The sequence below is a fragment of the Telmatherina bonti genome, assembly GCF_933228915.1.
Source record: "Telmatherina bonti genome assembly, chromosome: 13".
Taxonomy (NCBI): Eukaryota; Metazoa; Chordata; class Actinopteri; order Atheriniformes; family Telmatherinidae; genus Telmatherina; species Telmatherina bonti.
Window position 1 is genome coordinate 16,518,303 of NC_136611.1, and position 16,396 is coordinate 16,534,698.

Genomic DNA, 16,396 nt, shown 5'->3' on the forward strand with positions numbered 1-16,396 from the left:
CCAAAAATACATTTCTGAAGCAAACACAGAATTGAATTAATGATGGATGTATATTTCAGTAAAAAAAAACAAAAAAAAAAAACTACAACAAACCAAAAACAAACAAACAAAAAAAAAAAAAACCCAAAACTGAACAACAAAGCATCCATTGCCCTGGCAAAAGAACACAAAACTAAAACAACAACAGTAAAGATATCGCAGACAGATGGGTGCATGTTTAATGATGTTTTTCTTTTTATACACAACCACAGAACAAATATGAGTAGAAATCTTTACCTTTGACAAAACATCAAACAGTCACAAACCTGATAGCACACAGTGAAAAAGCTGCACAGTGAATTTGAGTAAAACGATGTAAACAAATAATCTTTATATTCACAGGGCTATTGTGTTGTACACTTGCTCTGACTGCTGCATGTTAAAAAGGAGCATGGAGTGATAATGAACACTGAATGCTTTTCAGGCACTTCACTGAATGTGTTCAGAGGGTATTGATACAAGGTCCTGAGGTTAATATGTACACTGTGGCCATGAATATCCTTAAAATCCGAACACCAATGCATAATACAGCCAATACTCTTGACCAGAGCTATAAGAATAGAATAGTTTAGTAAATAATCAGTTTTCTCTTACCATATTGTAGTTATATAGGAGTGTATGCCAAATGTCACATGTTTAAATTCAGAGCATCCAGTTCTTACAATTTGCATTTTGTCTGATGTTTAGTTTTAACTATATGAATAAGCAGACCTCTTTCTGCCACAAGAAAGGACGAAAACTTAAAAAAAAAAAGTCAAAATACCCATTGCAAGATATTTGTAACCTTCCTCTGCAGGGCAATTAGCAGTTTGAGCTTCTACCTTTAAATACAGCTTTATTACAGGGCTTTCCCTTATACATGTGTTAAAAATATAATCTGGCTATTTTTTTAATTTAATGGTATATTTCAAATAGTCTAGATTCTATAAGCCTGGCTAGTCATCTTTTTGTAGAACTCTTTCTATAAGACTAAAACACTGGCACCACCAGAACAACACAAATTCATAAAAACAAAACACCAAAAACAAGTAGGGGAGTGTGTTAAAAGTGCAATAAGAGAAAATAACAAATCAATAATTTGATGTTGCACATTTTTCCCATGAATACTGCTTATTTATGTTATATTTCATCATTAATTACTTTGACGCTTAAACAAAACTGTTTAGGGAGATAAAATCTTCATTTCATAGTTAAAGGAGTGTTGAGCCAAAAATATTAATTCAAAAGGAAATAAATACAAAAGTGACAGGTGTATTGGAGAAAAAAGGAAAAAAAAAACAAAACACATGGGCGAAAACATTCAAACGTTACCTGGCAACAGGTTATCCCTTAAATGTTTTAGGATATAAATATCAAATATTTTCCCTTCATAATATCTTTGTTTATAATTAGTTTGCCTCAAGAAATACAATGTTCTCTTTTAATTTTCTAAGCTGAAGACAAAGGCTAAGAGTTTGAAGCCTCGGTTTCTCAATCTGGTGACATCAGCGAAAGAAGGCAATGCAGAGAACTATACTCCATGGGAAATGTGTGCATCAAGTTAAGCAGTTTAAAGTCAATAGATGTATTGAAAATGAGGACAAGTACACTGCAATAGAAGTCTGAGCAAACTAAAGACTCTTGTGCATCAAGCTGGTACACAAAAATGACAGTTAAGTCAAAAACATCTGATCAAATCTATATTAACGATTTTAAAAATAAGATAATTTGTTCAGCAATAAAATCAACTTATTTTTAGGGTAATTATGACTACAGAAAATGTAATAATCAGACCCCTAACTATCTTGTGAAATGTATGCAATTTAACCTGAAGTAGTGGTATAATTATCCTTATAGAATTTGATTTACAATCCAAAGTTTTGGAACTTTTTTCCAACAGTATAATGTTAATTCCACTTTTTTAAAAGCTGAAATGAATCTCACAACATAAACCAGATTTCCACACTGCATTTTTCCACCACTATGTAGTCTACCACCTCTGTGCCAGTTTGCATACCCATTAAAGACAACAACGAACTGGAAGCAGAGAATGGTTATTATCACTCTAATGGTCCCCTAACGTTGTTCCTTTCCACTGTAATTTTAACAGATCCAAGAAGAGCACTTTAGTGCAAATGTAGTGCTGCAGGAGCATAAACATAACACTGCAGGTTCATATTACAGACATCTATGCACTAAAGCAGCTGAGATCTTAAAGTGGGAAAAATTAAAGTGGAAAAAAACAAAGCAAAAGATGGCCATTACAATAATCAGCACAGTGAAGCTCTGTCCTATTTATTGTTCGTCTTGGGACTAAAGCTGACACCTGGCCAGTCATATGTGTCTGGAAGGAAGGAGTCATAGCTGGTGTTCCACACAGTAGCACGTACAAAGCCATTCTTGTCCAATGGCTCAGGGTAGCGGAATGCCATGCCTTTAGCATAGACATACTCCATCACCTGCAGTTGAGAAGAGAAAGTCAGGCTGTGACTAACAAATAGTTTTTAACATCACATTTGCATGAGATTTTTTTTTCATATTATTAATAGTTTTCCAGATGTTACTGATTATCTCTTCACATAGTCCACATAAAGATGAACTTGGATCACTACAAACTGTAGAACATTTAAAAGGGTCTGACAACTTTATACATGCAATACACAGATAAACAGCAAAGCAGCTATCTGACTGGGCAGCAGTTCTTGTGATGTCTAAAAAAATCTAGTTAGGCTTTGTAATAGATTTGATCTGGCAAAAATGTTGAAATTTGATCTAGCTTTGCAGTATGTTGCTATATTGATCATAAGTAGAGACTACAATATTTCAGGCAATTCACCTTGATAGCCATCTGGACAGAGACCTCTCTGATGTTGGAGAGAGGAGGATAAAGTCTTCCCTCTTCAAGCTCTTTGTCCGTCAGCTGCTCAGCAAGCGTCTGAAAGAAGTATGAGCATTTTTTTATGATAAAGATTCATTTTTTGCAGCCGAAAGAAGGTAGCTTATAACAAAAAAAATCTTGATCAAGTCACCAAATAAAAAAAATTAAAAAAAAACCCACAAACCACTACCACATAAGTAGCAACAACATTATAAATATTGAACATAGAAAAGTGATTATTAATCTATATTAGTTGATAAAAAGTCAAAGGCAGCCCAGAAAAAGGTGGACGATCACAGATGGATCAGCCTTTTAAAAGATCTTCATCTGTTAGAGTCTAAAGAGAGACAGAGGGAACAGGAGACATCAAAGGGGTTAAAGTGGGTTTAGATGAGTATAAGCATACATGGCAGAGTCAGCAAGAAAAAGGACAGATGATGTAAGGGATGAGGAAAATTTCAGCAAGACTACAGAGGAGATTGAGAGATAGTTCAGGTTTTTCAGACCTTAGCGGCCTCTAAGAACACTGTGTCACTTATGTGTCTCACTCTGCTCAGGACCACAGCCAGGGCCACACCTGAAACATGGAGGAAAAAAGTTTTTTTTTTGTTTTTTTTCTTTTCCCATCCAAAGATTTTTATAATATGTCAACACTGCCCAAATACCACATTTGTATTTGTTGATGAATTAACTCATTTGAAGTCTTTAGCTTCAAAAAGTCTGGTCTTCATTCACAACAAGTTATAAATCAATTTAAATTGTAAATATATGTTGTTCATATTTTGGTCACCTGGAAAGATGTAAGCGTTGTTTCCTTGTCCTGGTGTAAAAACGCGACCATCATTCAGTGTAACAGGACCAAATGGACTGCCACTGGCAAAAAGGCATCTACCCTGTGAAACATGGCAACTGTACGCTTAGATTCTGCCAGACTGTGGATTTATGTCTGATTTAAAAAATAAAAACAATCAGAATATGAATAGACAGAAATGAGAAAAAAGTGTACATCTGTTAAAGTGTAGGCGTCCTCTGCTGTGCACTCTGCTTTGTTGGTTGGGTTACTCAGCGCAAAGATGATTGGTCGTTCATTCAGGCCTGCCATGGCCTTGATGACATCATGGGTAAACAAACGTCCAGCTCCTGCCACACCTGGGGGAAGAAAAAAAAAAAAAAGCAAAGAAAGTTTTACTGTTAGTCCTTGTACCAGGTCTGAAATGTAAGAACACTAAACACTGACATGAAAATAAAGACTTTATGATTAACTTTGTGAAAACATTAATACTGTAATTATGGGAAGGATCTTGGTTTAGTTTGGGTAGAGTTAAAGTACAAAACAACATAAATGAAAGCAGAACAAGCACATTTAATTCCTTAAAACTTCACACTCCTTGCAGATAAGACAGTAGGAATACAGAATAAATAACATTTAAAAGAAAAAGAGAAGGAAATTCTTATCACCAATGATAGCTGTGGGTTTGATTGTGTTGACAGCATCCAAAAAGCTCTGCACATTTCCTGGACTGTCATGGACAAACGCCTCCTGGTTACTGTCCATTTTTTGTGGTCTATCCTAAAGTAAAATATGTTAAAAGTAATATTAAACTCCAGTTAGGCAGCGTACACACTGCAAGCCTACATCCCACACTAACCTTAACAAGTAAACCATGGGCGTCATACATCCAGATCTTTTCTCTGGCCTCAGCTTGGCTCATACCTGTCTCCATCATGGCCATTACAATCAGATTAGCAATTCCAAGCGCAGCCTTGAAAGAATTTAGATCATTTATCCATAAAAAACTTAAAATGTTACTTTCTGATAACAGATTTCTGACAAGCACATTTTTATTCTGTCTGTCTGATCAATACTGCCAGTTCTAGTCAGTAGAGGAAAGCATGACATTTACAAATGAACTTGTTTTCATATTTCATTATTATGGAGCGTAACCTACTGAAGTAAAAAGCCGCAAACAGCAAGAGGCAAAGCAAAATCTAAGGAAATTTAACTGGCGTTTTAAAGAGGTAAATGTTAGCTCACCTCTCCAGCTCCAAGAAAAAGCACACGGTGTTCAGTAATGGGTTTGCCGATGGCCCTCTGAGCTGCCAACAGACCAGCAAGCGCCACAGATGCAGTGCCTGGAAACATGCAAGCAACAGAAAAGCAAACTGAGGACTTTATGCCTTGAACCCAGCCTAACATGCACTAATAATTTCTCGACAGTCGAGAGTGACTACAGCAGAAAGATGACTTAAACCTTTGTAGGCTTACTGAAAGTTTTTGTTTTTATAACTAATAATAAAAAGCTGCATGCATGACAAATTTATTTTGTAATAGGAATTTCATTGTTATAAATCTACTTTTAAAAAAAGTTAAATAACTGTAAAGAAAAAAAAAGGTCAGATTATGAGAATAAAAATGTATTCTACAGCAGAAGTCCCATGTGCCTGTGTCTGTAAGAACCTTGGATATCATCGTTGAAGGTACAGTATTTCTCCCTGTATTTTCGGAGGAAGCGGAATGCATTATGGTTCCCAAAGTCTTCAAACTGTATCAGTGTATCCTGCCCATATTTCTCCACCACAGCTTCCATGAACTCGTCAATGAGGTCATCATAGGCTTGAGAGCGGTCCCGCTTCTGATACAGGCCCATGTACAGCGGATCTTTAAGAAGAGTCTGATTGATGGATAAGGATTAAAATTAGTTTCAGGTCTTCCTTTCCAACTAAAGCACACATTGTACAGTCACATACAGAGTAAACAGAGGACATAGTCACAAAATTGCCCACCTCGTTGTCTGTTCCAACATCTATCACCACAGGCAGACACTTCTCAGGTCTGATACCAGCACAGGCAGTGTACAAGCAAAGTTTTCCCACGGGTATGCCCATTCCATAAACACCCAAATCCCCCAAACCTAAAATACGCTCTCCGTCAGTTACTACTACTGCCTACGGTAAGAGAAAGAGACGAGGAGGAAAACAGACCCATTAGTGGCATGAATGCACATTAAAATGTTACAAGCATATTTCTGATAGTGATGCAAGTCAAATGCTATGATTTGCAAATGTCCAAGTCAATAAAAGTGTCCTGTGATATGCTACTGATTTTAATATAATCTCACTAATAAAGCCAATGTGTTGGCATGTCGCAGGTTAGCCACCATATCAGTAAGGTGGTATTTCTACATTGCTGTTTAATATCTAAAATCCTGGTCTTTGTATTTAAGCCAAAGAAATGGCTGTAGGAGTTGTTTTTAACTGATTTATGAGTACTAAATGAAAAAGTTATACTGTTAATTAATCTTTTCAGTTACTCACGGCGACATTAGTCTCTGGCCAGTTGTCCAAGATTGAGCGAACATGTCCTCTGTCCAGAATGGAGATGAACAAGCCTCTAATAAGAAAAACAAGATCACAGACCAATAACTCTCTTTGTGACAAGACAAGGTATAGCTTCTCCAAAAGAATTTTTTCATTTAATATATATTTTTCCTTCTTTTCTTTAATATTAATTCCAAAAAGTGTAATCAAAGAAATATACCTGTAACCAAAAGCTGAATGGAAAGAGAAAAAAAGAAAGCTCCTGGAGTTATTTTAATTTAATTTTTTTTCCATAAGAGAGATCTAAGTAGCTTTAATTGATACTTACTTTGGTCTTCTAAATATGTGTCCATACTGTGTGCAGGCCAGGCCTACAGTAGGAGTGTAGACAATTGGCATCAATTCTTCAATGTCTTCCATTAACACTCTATAGAAAAGCCTCTCATTCCTTTCCTGGATGCCCATCAGGTAGATGTATCTGTGGCAAAAACAGGGAAAGTAAGAAAAAAGTAAGGAAAATAAACAGATGAATATTTCTGCTAACTTTACTTATGCACATGCTTACTTTTGTAGAGGATCAGTCATCTTCTTTAGATTTTTCTGAAAGCGCATCGCTTGGATATCCTGAGTCTCTACTTTGGGGGGCAAAAGACCGTGTATCCCTAAAATCTGCCGCTCTTGAAGTGTGAACGCCATACCCTGTAGAGAGAAAAAAAAAAAAAAAACACACACACACACACACACACACACACACACACACACACACACACACACACACACACACACACACACACACACACACACACACACACACACACACACACACACACACACACACACACACACACACACACACACACACACACACACACACACACACACAAGCAAGCAAGCAAGCAAGCAAGCAAGCAAAGAAAAGAGTGAATTGCAGAATGATAATGTTTTTTTTTTTTTTAACAACCAACATGTTTGGATTAGAACCATAGAAAACAAACAAAAACAACAAAAAAAAAAACCCAGTAAAATTTAAGTAAAAGTAGAGGAAACACTGATCTAAAACTTTTTTTTTGTTTGTTTGTTTTACATTTTAGCTGTGATATTTTAAATAAATCTGACATAAAAACAGAAAAGGAGAATCAATCTTTTCAAAAAATGTTTATCCCTGCTGCAGAAATGTTTCATGTAAAGTGATGTGTAGTTTCGTCACTAGAGGGCGCACCTGACCTTACATAGGTCCATTAGGTTTGACTCACAGACTCCTCATAGCAGGGAACAACTACTAAACAACATGAAGGAAACCAGATTAAAGTCATTCTGCAGCAGAGTAAAAGTGCAACTCGCTTTAAAGGAGCCAATGAGGAAAACTGTGTGTTGACACACACTATTTGAAAAAAAAAAAAAAATGTAGGAGAGAAATGTTTTCATGCTGCTGTTAGGAATGAGAGCTTGTATGCACGTGTTGAGTTACAGCCCATCTCTGAATGCAGGCTGGGTGTAACACATGGAAGCCATCACACTGGGGGCTGGAGAAGGGGCTGATTATGTTGTGAGAGTGATGAATGCTGGGGGCTCCCTGACAAAAAGCTGAGTCATGCTGATGAAGCATTTGACTTCTCCCAGCTCTGCTACCCAGTTCCTCCCAATGTGACCCAAAAGTACCGCACACACGTAACATCGAGCTTTAGATTACTTCCATTCCAGTCTAGGTGCAGAGTGTGCAAAAAATTGTTGCACAGACATTTATTTTGTTTTGCAAGGAAAACAACTCAATCAAAAAATGTATTTGGAGTTCCAATGTCTACATAAAATTTCTGCTTTCACTCCTTCATGCAGTTTTAGTTCCTTCTCGGTCACAAGTGCTATAAAACCATGTGCAATCACTTATGGTTCCTCTGTTCTCCATTTAGTTTTAAGTTTGTTCCTTCTTGCTCATTTTGTCCATAATTGTAAGTGAAGACAATTCTGGTAGACTAATAAAATTTCAGTATGATTGGTGGTAATAGTAGTTATTAAGGGATGAGGGAAGTATTAGAACAAGGGCTCCAAATTTTTAACTTTGTCAAAAGTGAAGGTTATTGTATTTGGTGACGCTGGTCTGTCTGTCTGTGAGCAACATAGCTCAAAAAGTCATGCATGGATTTAGGCATCAGGAAATCTCAGAAATGACATAAGGAAAAAATTATTAGACTTTGGTGATGATCACCATAACCCCCTCTTTATGACAAGATTCTTTAATGTGGATAGATGGGGATAATTTTGCCATTATAGCTTCTAACTAAAAGTATATATCCATCCATCCATCCAACCATCTTCTGCTGCTTATCCAGGGGGGTCGGGTCACGGGGGCAGCAGCCTAAGCAGGGAATCCCAGACTCCCCTCTCCCCAGCCACATTTGCCAACTCTGCGAGGGGCATCCCAAGGCGTTTCCAGGCCAGCAGAGAAATATGATCCTTCTAGCGTGTCCTGGGTCTACCCCGGGGTCTACTCTCGGAGGGGCGTGCGCAGAAAACCTCACCAGGGAGGTGTCCAGGAGGCATCCTGACCAGATTCCTGAGCCACCTCAACTGGCTCCTCTCAATGCGGAGGAGCAGCGGTTCTACTCTACCCCTATAATGACAACTACCGTGCGCGGAAATGTTCCCTTGCCCGGATGCGGGTCACTGAGGCCACCCTCTGGAGTCAGACCTGAGAGTGGGGCATGAGAGCAAGCATCTGGTGGCCAAGCCTTTGCCCGTGGGGCCCAGTCAGGCTCAGCCCGAAAGGGTTACATGGGCCCCACCTCCTGTAAGCTCACCATCTGCGGGAGGAGCCGTAGGGGTCGGTTGCAATGTGAGCTGGGCAGCATCAAAAGGCGGGGACCCAGGCGGTCCAATCCTCAGCTGCAAAAACTGGCTCTAGAAATGTGGAATAATGCCTATAATCTATAGGAATTCATTTGTTTAAATATCTTGTTTAGGAACCTTTATCTTATTCTTTCTTAGTCTATACTTAACTGGAATGGAGTTGGCTACCTGGGTAAGCTTTTTTGCTTAAAAAGTAAACAATTTATCAATCTAAGCCTGCAAAACAGCTTTTCTCCAAACCAATGGGTCATGTCACAACGCCCTATGTCCAACCAAACGATAAGCCTAGTTGGCAGCTGGCCTGTGACCAGTGTACATGTACATATGAATGTCTATTTTTAACATAACATGTTCATTCTGGACTAAATATGCACAACCTATATAGAATGAGATATCACGTCAACTCAAGCAGCTAAAGTTTCACGTTACAAAGGTCAACTGTAACTTTAAGTCACTAGAGATGCTTGAAGGAAACCCCTACAAACCAAGCTTGAAAGTGCCATTCAACTATTTTAAAGATTAGAAATCAAACAATCTAATACAGGGATCCCCAATCCTGGTCCTCGAGGACCGGTGTCCTGCAGGTTTTCCAAGTGTTCCTTCTGGAACACACCTGACTCAGACAAGCTTTGCACGTGTCTGCTAAATACACACTGATTTGAATCAGGTGTTTTGCAGCAGGGACACTTGGAAAACCTGCAGGGTACCGGTCCTTGAGGACCAGGATTGGGGATCCCTGATCTAATACACATAGAAATTGCAAATACAGGTTTTCTCATCATTTAGAAGGTTTTAAGATCTTGTACGACCATTATGCAGCGAGGGATAACATGTACATGGAAACACATTAGTTTAACATTACACAGCAGAGTACCCTGACCATATGAGACAACCACATAGTGACAGTGATCACACAGAACATTTTAATCCACAGTTTAGTCAAGCTTTGGTTGGATCATTGTCTTTGTCCCAAAATATAAGTATGATTTATTGACAAAGAATGTCAAACTGATAGCTGACAGCATGCCCTTTTGTAGTTTATTTGTTTGCTTTGACAGGCTGACAAATTACAATAAATAAAATGCATAAATAAATGTAAGCAACTGAGCTGGAAGGATATTAGTTCAATATGCTTGGACAGCTTTACAACTGTGTACATTTCATAATTGCCTAACTGTTTGTCTTTTCACTCTCATTTTTTTCCAATTTACAGCTGTTAGCAGCTTCTGCTCTTTTTTTTTTCCTTCACTGCTCAAACACCAAGAATAGAGCACTATGCAGTAAATGTAGGACATACAGATAAGTTATAATTCAGTTTAGCATGTGAATAAATAAACCCACTTTTATGGTCCAGGTGTTTTATTTCATCTTTGACAAATCCAAAATAGTGCCCTTTCAGTTGGACCAACAAATTAACAAGTCTGCTTTGAGTCGGGCAAATACTATTAATTACATTTTTCTTTCCTGATTTTATGTTAACTAACATTTTACTTGCTCCCGAAACAAGAGACAAGGAGCATGCTTGTTGTTGTTTTTTCCATTAATGTGCTTGTGATCTTTACATTTCTAAAGCATGTTAAATATGCAGTTCATCTGATTTATCTTGCAGAGCACGGACCTCTCCTGACCAACCTGAATTCCAGTCCAGCACACAACAAACACTTCAGAGTTGCTATTCTTATCTTATGAAATAACCGAAGGTACTGGCACCTCCAAAGGGACAGATGAGTCTAAGAAGCATTGATGAACATGTTTATGGGGCTTCTCAACTTTTAAAGGTGTACAAGGGATACTTCATAACTCTTGTTCACCCCAAACTTTAAATAGAAAGAAGCTATTCATAGATTACATCCATTTCATTTACGCTTCTGTTGCAACATCAAGTCCATTTCTTGCCAAGTTTATGCTAACTAGTTAACTTCACCTACATGATGACAAATTTCAGGGTGTTCATGAAGCTGAAATTGCATCATTTCTTTTTAAATGCTGACACATAAAAACAATTTCTGCAATATGACTACCTTGTTAGTGCGAGGGTTGAGCATGAGGGGCTTGCCCTTTTCTTTGGTGTGAGCCCATCTGTAAACAGAGATGCATGGCCTTAGGGAACAGGTTGTCCTTAACCTGGACAACATGGTGGACAATCACTGGTCTGGAAGGTCTGCTGGTGGTAATCTCCTGTAGTAAAGCAGACAAAATTTATCAATATAGCAATCATTAGAAATATGCCATTATTTGCATTTTCTGGCCGTGTATTCCTGTAGCGAGCAGTATCTGGTATTCACTGAGATTCAGCGGTTTTGTCACTTTTAAATATTATATTTAAAAGAAGGTCATTTCTTAATTTTGGATTCATTGGTCTCATCGGGTAGTTTAACAATTCTTTCCTCTGACATTTGATGCCTGAATTTGCACAGCTACCACAGCTTCTGATTATATGGCCATAATAATTTCTCTTTCATCATAATGGAACATTAAGCTATCAGCAATGAAAACTGCTATTCTATTGACATGAATACTGAAGAATACTTGCAGTGTGCACAAGCAGTCCCTCGCTTGAGGATTACAAATGCTGACAGCAGAGGCAGTTGTTAATCTGCGTGTGGCCAAAAGCAATTCAGAGATCTCAGAATCAAAGCTTTTAAAGATTGCCATAATCCTTTTTTTAATGAGCACCACAGAAGAAGATCTAAAAAGAGGGGGCATCAGCCAACACACAATAAATGTGCAATACAAACGAATTACATGCATAGCATGGTGGAAGCAAGAATTCTAACAATAACAAACAATCTCTCCAAGCATCTGAAGGGATGATTGTGTAAACAACTTCTCCGATTTGGAGAGTTCAGGAGATAAAATAGCACCCTAAACAACTATTACTGTGTAAATATTTTACAAGAGGACCCCTCACACATTCAGTTGCAGGTTGGTGGCCTGGAATGGGATTGTCATTGTAAGAGCTATGTCATGCATGTGACTTGTGATTTGATGCCACATTGCATTATGTTGTGTTGTGTTCAGAAATAGGCCAGTTAAAGGAATTCTAACACTATTTGTCAGTCAAAAACAATTAAAACCACCCCTAACTATATTTGCAGACTGTAAATACAGTCTTACATTCCATTTGCAAATTAAATAAATAATTTTTTGTCTGGTAAATCACAATAAGGTCGAATAGATTGAACACTGCACTCCAAAAAAACCCAACAAATAATACAAATACCAAGGTGAAATGCAACTGAACCTGTAATCAACATATAAATGAAATTGAAAAACATTTTCTGCTTAGTTTATTACAATATGGGGACTAAACTGCACATAACTACAAAAAAAATATTGTTTTGAAATAGGATGAATCATAACAAGATATCGCAACCAACAGCCATTGCAAAAGAAAAATAAATTCTAACATTATGTCTATGCAGGATATGAATCCTCTGATCTACATAGACATGCAGCTGAACCCAGGTGTGAAAAGAAAATCAGGTCTTTCAACACAGCTCTCATCTATGTCAACATTCACCTTCCTTCATCCATCCCCCAGCACCAAACCTATTCAGAGGACAGATGATGGTCTACTCCCTGAGATATTGTGATGCAACTTTATATTTATATATACTGTCTCAACAATTAGAAAAAGGTATTTCAATGATATTTGCATTGCCAATGCAGAAAGGATGTGTAACATAACAGATGCAGCCTAAACCGAGTGTAACCATGTACATGCAAGACATATGCAGAAAAGCAGCTCAATTAAAACTGTTTTTGAACACTGCCAATTTCAAACTAAATGGTATCAAACTGGTTATTTTTTCTACCTTTTTTAAATCACAGCACAAAAAGGCTGGACTTTCCCACCCACCACAATCCTGCCCACTTTCCAGCTAAAAAGGGACATAAATATCTCGTAACTCCAACTGAGAGTTACTGGTCGCTGTAGAAATATATTACAAAGAGGGCAAACAAAACTAACTAAACTAATAAACCATGTACTTTCCCAGACATGGGGGATAATTTTAATTAAATAATGACTGTCATGATGTTTCAATAAAGCTTCACACCAGACATTTCTAACCAATATAAAGGCAGTATATGCACATTTTCTTTAAAGAGTAGTAAGTCACACCCATATACATGTTTTTATATGTAACCTTTGTGTTTTTGCAGAGCTAGGTGTGGTTTGAATGAGGTGTATTCTTTTCTTCTTTCACTTGACACAAAGACTATTTGTGTGTAAAGCAAATAATCATTTTTATAATCCCTATCTATGGGAGTTAGCTATGAGTAGAAACGAATAAATCATGTTTATGTACACATAAGCAGCAGGGACCAAACAACTTTTCTTCGTTCAAAAATGTATGTTCAGTGTGACACAAATAAAAGTGATGGCTTAAGTTAGTATTTCCACAATCACCCTGTTAGGAACTAAGGGGAAACAATGTCATTAACAAATGTAAACCCACCATTAAGTTTGCACCAAAGATTTAGCAGTAAGGACATGAAAATACAAGTTAAATTGGGAAATTGGACTGACAATCCCACATAAAACCACATACAGCTAACAAGTTCTATAAGCTAATAACTGGCTAACCTAACATTGTCCTTATACTAAAACCATCTGTTTCAGTTGAATGTCAGCAACAGAAAAGTTCACCTTTTGCACGTGTTAAACTCACGCAGCATCTACAAGCAAACTTGTTTTTACTCGGCAGCTTTAGCTTCGTGCTGTCATTCATTCAGACCCACTGCTAATCCGGTCGGAAACGGGAAGTTCTCCCGTTACACGCGCTTTCTATTCTTTACTGAATAACGTCCAGAATTACCTGCTCTTAAAAGTGATTACACAGCTGTTCCGTCCACTGGATGGTTTACTGATTAACCCGCATATGTCTCTTGATGTCCGCCGTTTACCTTTCAAAGGAGTGACTCCTTCAGTGTGTTCTCTGACGACAGCAACAACTGCAGCTGGGGGAGTGACGGTGCTGGAGAAGCGAGACGAGGCGACGCTATAAAAGGAGTTAACTCTTCATCCAATCACATGCTGGGATGTGCTTCTTGGTTACCGTAAACACTGTGACACGCACTGGAATAGCGGAGAGGAGCCCGTTACTCGTTATTACGGTAAACGGATTACCGTACTCTCTGTTGCAAGCTTATTTATATATTTATTTTTTGTTTATTTATATTTTATTTATTTATTTCGAACAGTAATTAGATTAACTCAAACATGGATATAAAACAACAAAGCAAACAAAATTAAAAGGTCACACATGTGACTCATAAATAAAATATACAAGAGTGCAATCTATATCATATCTGTAGCTTAGCTACAGATAACTGGCTATAGACACCTGCATCTAATAGTTGAATTCTGTCTTTTGCACGTCAGGGGCCTGTTAACGTGACATTCATTTGATTCAGGTGTGTTGGACAAGACTGCATCTACAATTTGCAAGATTTTAGATCTTGGAGAACTAACTTAGGCAGCTATGCTATAGATAGAAAGAAGGTGTCCAAAGTCGGTACTCAAGAGGCACTGTCCTGTAGGATTTCAATGTATTTCTGCTTTAGCACACTTCACTCAAATTAAATAGATCTAACAGACCAAGACCTTCAGTACATGACTCTTTCATTTGACTCAGCGTGACAGATAGATAGATAGATAGATAGATAGATAGATAGATAGATAGATAGAGATCTCAACCTAGTATAAGATTAAACTCAAACAGATTAAATTTTAATATATTTTTATTAATTTTCCAACATAAGCAAACACCCCAAAAAGAGATACTACGAATCATCAAGTTAAAATTAAAAAATATCTCAAAGTGTTCCAAACGAAATAGCTGACACCCTCCTTTTGAACCACATGTAAATTACAAATGAAACATGAAGCCACAGAAATATTTAGTGTTTTACAAAGTGATATCTTGAAAGTCATGCGAAAGGAGGGCATATGTTACATTCAGCAAGCTGGAAGCATTGAGGTTTACTGAGGCACATTTTTAACATTGCTTTACAGAAGATAATGAACTACGGCTCAGTAATCATGTGTTACAGTGTGTTTGTATCACTTGGTAATGTTATTGCTGGCTTAGATTACCTGCAGAGGAAGCTGTACTCCAAATATGTTTCTTCAGATTGCGTGAAACAAACTAACAAACAATGTTTTAATTAGCTGGACTGCAGTACAGCTTGTGTCTTTATCTGTTGACAGACCAGCTGCTCTAGATGAATTACAGTTTTTTCTTTGAATGCTAATCCAGTAGCCAAGGTATAGTTAACTTCAGGGAGACAACAATTACAGTGGAAGGCTGTAATGTCCCAGGCATCAGAAAGGAAATCCTGTATCTGTGTATGTGCTTGTGATACTACATGTGCTTTACTGGGAATATGCCTGGCTTTGCTGCTTCATAGATTGTAATTTTAACACTTCTCACATAAGTATCCTTTGAAATGAACTTTAAGTGGTGTAAGAGAGAGTCTGCTGATACTGCAGTGTGTAAAATAGGCTTCTGTGATGAAGTCAATCATTTTAAAGCAACTTTACATGTGCGTTTACAGTCAATGGCTGCACAACAGTCAAAAAGCAAACTGTGCAAATTGTTTGGATTATGTAAAGACTCAAATGAATGTGTAAGGGATGTATTGTTGCAAACTGACTTCAAGTTGATCTCGTAACAACGCATATAACATACTGAACCAAAAGATAATCAAACATTCTTATTTTGTGTTTCTGGTAATGTTTTGATATAGAGCTGCGCCTCTGGCACTCCCTGTTGGTGGAATCCTGTATTTGTCCAGCAAACAGTCCATTTGGGCATTTCCACATGCTCACTAGCATCTTCACTCCACTACTAAAGTGAATATACAGTTTGCTTGTTTGAGAGGCTACATGGAAAAAGCCAACAGTCTCAACCCTTTATGGGGCAAGTGAATATTTTTGTTAATTTTGTTTTCTTTCATATTCAACATGAAACTTGTTTTTTGTTAATGTAACAACAGAATGTAGGTCTACACACCAGAAGGACAATTTTAGATTAAAATTTCTAATTTCAAGGTATTTCATTGAGCGCCCTATAAAGGGTTAATCTGATAAATAAATTAAAAAAAAAAATCCTTGTAGCTCATACTTATGAATAATTTCACCCAGTCTGGCTAATTTTGTTGAGAGACATCAGATGCCAAAACATTTTTTTAAAGCAATGAAAACATCTATTTATCTACCATGCTGGAAAGAAAAGCATTTAGAAATATAACATTTAATCATTTTCTATCTCTTAATATTAATGTGGTTACAAGGCAGAACTGAGAGGTTTTGAGTCAATAGTTTCCAGT

General features: G+C 37.4%; 1 protein-coding gene across 2 annotated transcripts; it reads right to left on the minus strand.

The window, feature by feature from the left end:
* Positions 1–46: 46 nt before the first annotated feature.
* Positions 47–14,015, minus strand: me2 (malic enzyme 2, NAD(+)-dependent, mitochondrial). 2 transcript variants are annotated; one of them, XM_079250866.1, is made up of 15 exons: positions 13,882–14,015; positions 11,080–11,236; positions 6,780–6,913; positions 6,543–6,692; positions 6,212–6,287; positions 5,681–5,842; positions 5,355–5,568; positions 4,932–5,029; positions 4,546–4,659; positions 4,355–4,466; positions 3,903–4,045; positions 3,687–3,789; positions 3,403–3,473; positions 2,855–2,953; positions 47–2,477 (listed from the first exon to the last, which is right to left on the minus strand). In XM_079250866.1, exons 2-15 carry the CDS (start codon positions 11,191–11,193, stop codon positions 2,310–2,312), a joined length of 1,758 nt encoding a protein of 585 aa, XP_079106992.1. In that variant the 5' UTR covers positions 11,194–11,236; positions 13,882–14,015; the 3' UTR covers positions 47–2,309. The 2 variants fall into 2 exon arrangements, with proteins under 2 accessions (XP_079106992.1, XP_079106993.1); XM_079250867.1 differs by having other exon boundaries at positions 13,970–13,999.
* Between the last annotated feature and the right edge of the window lie 2,381 nt (positions 14,016–16,396).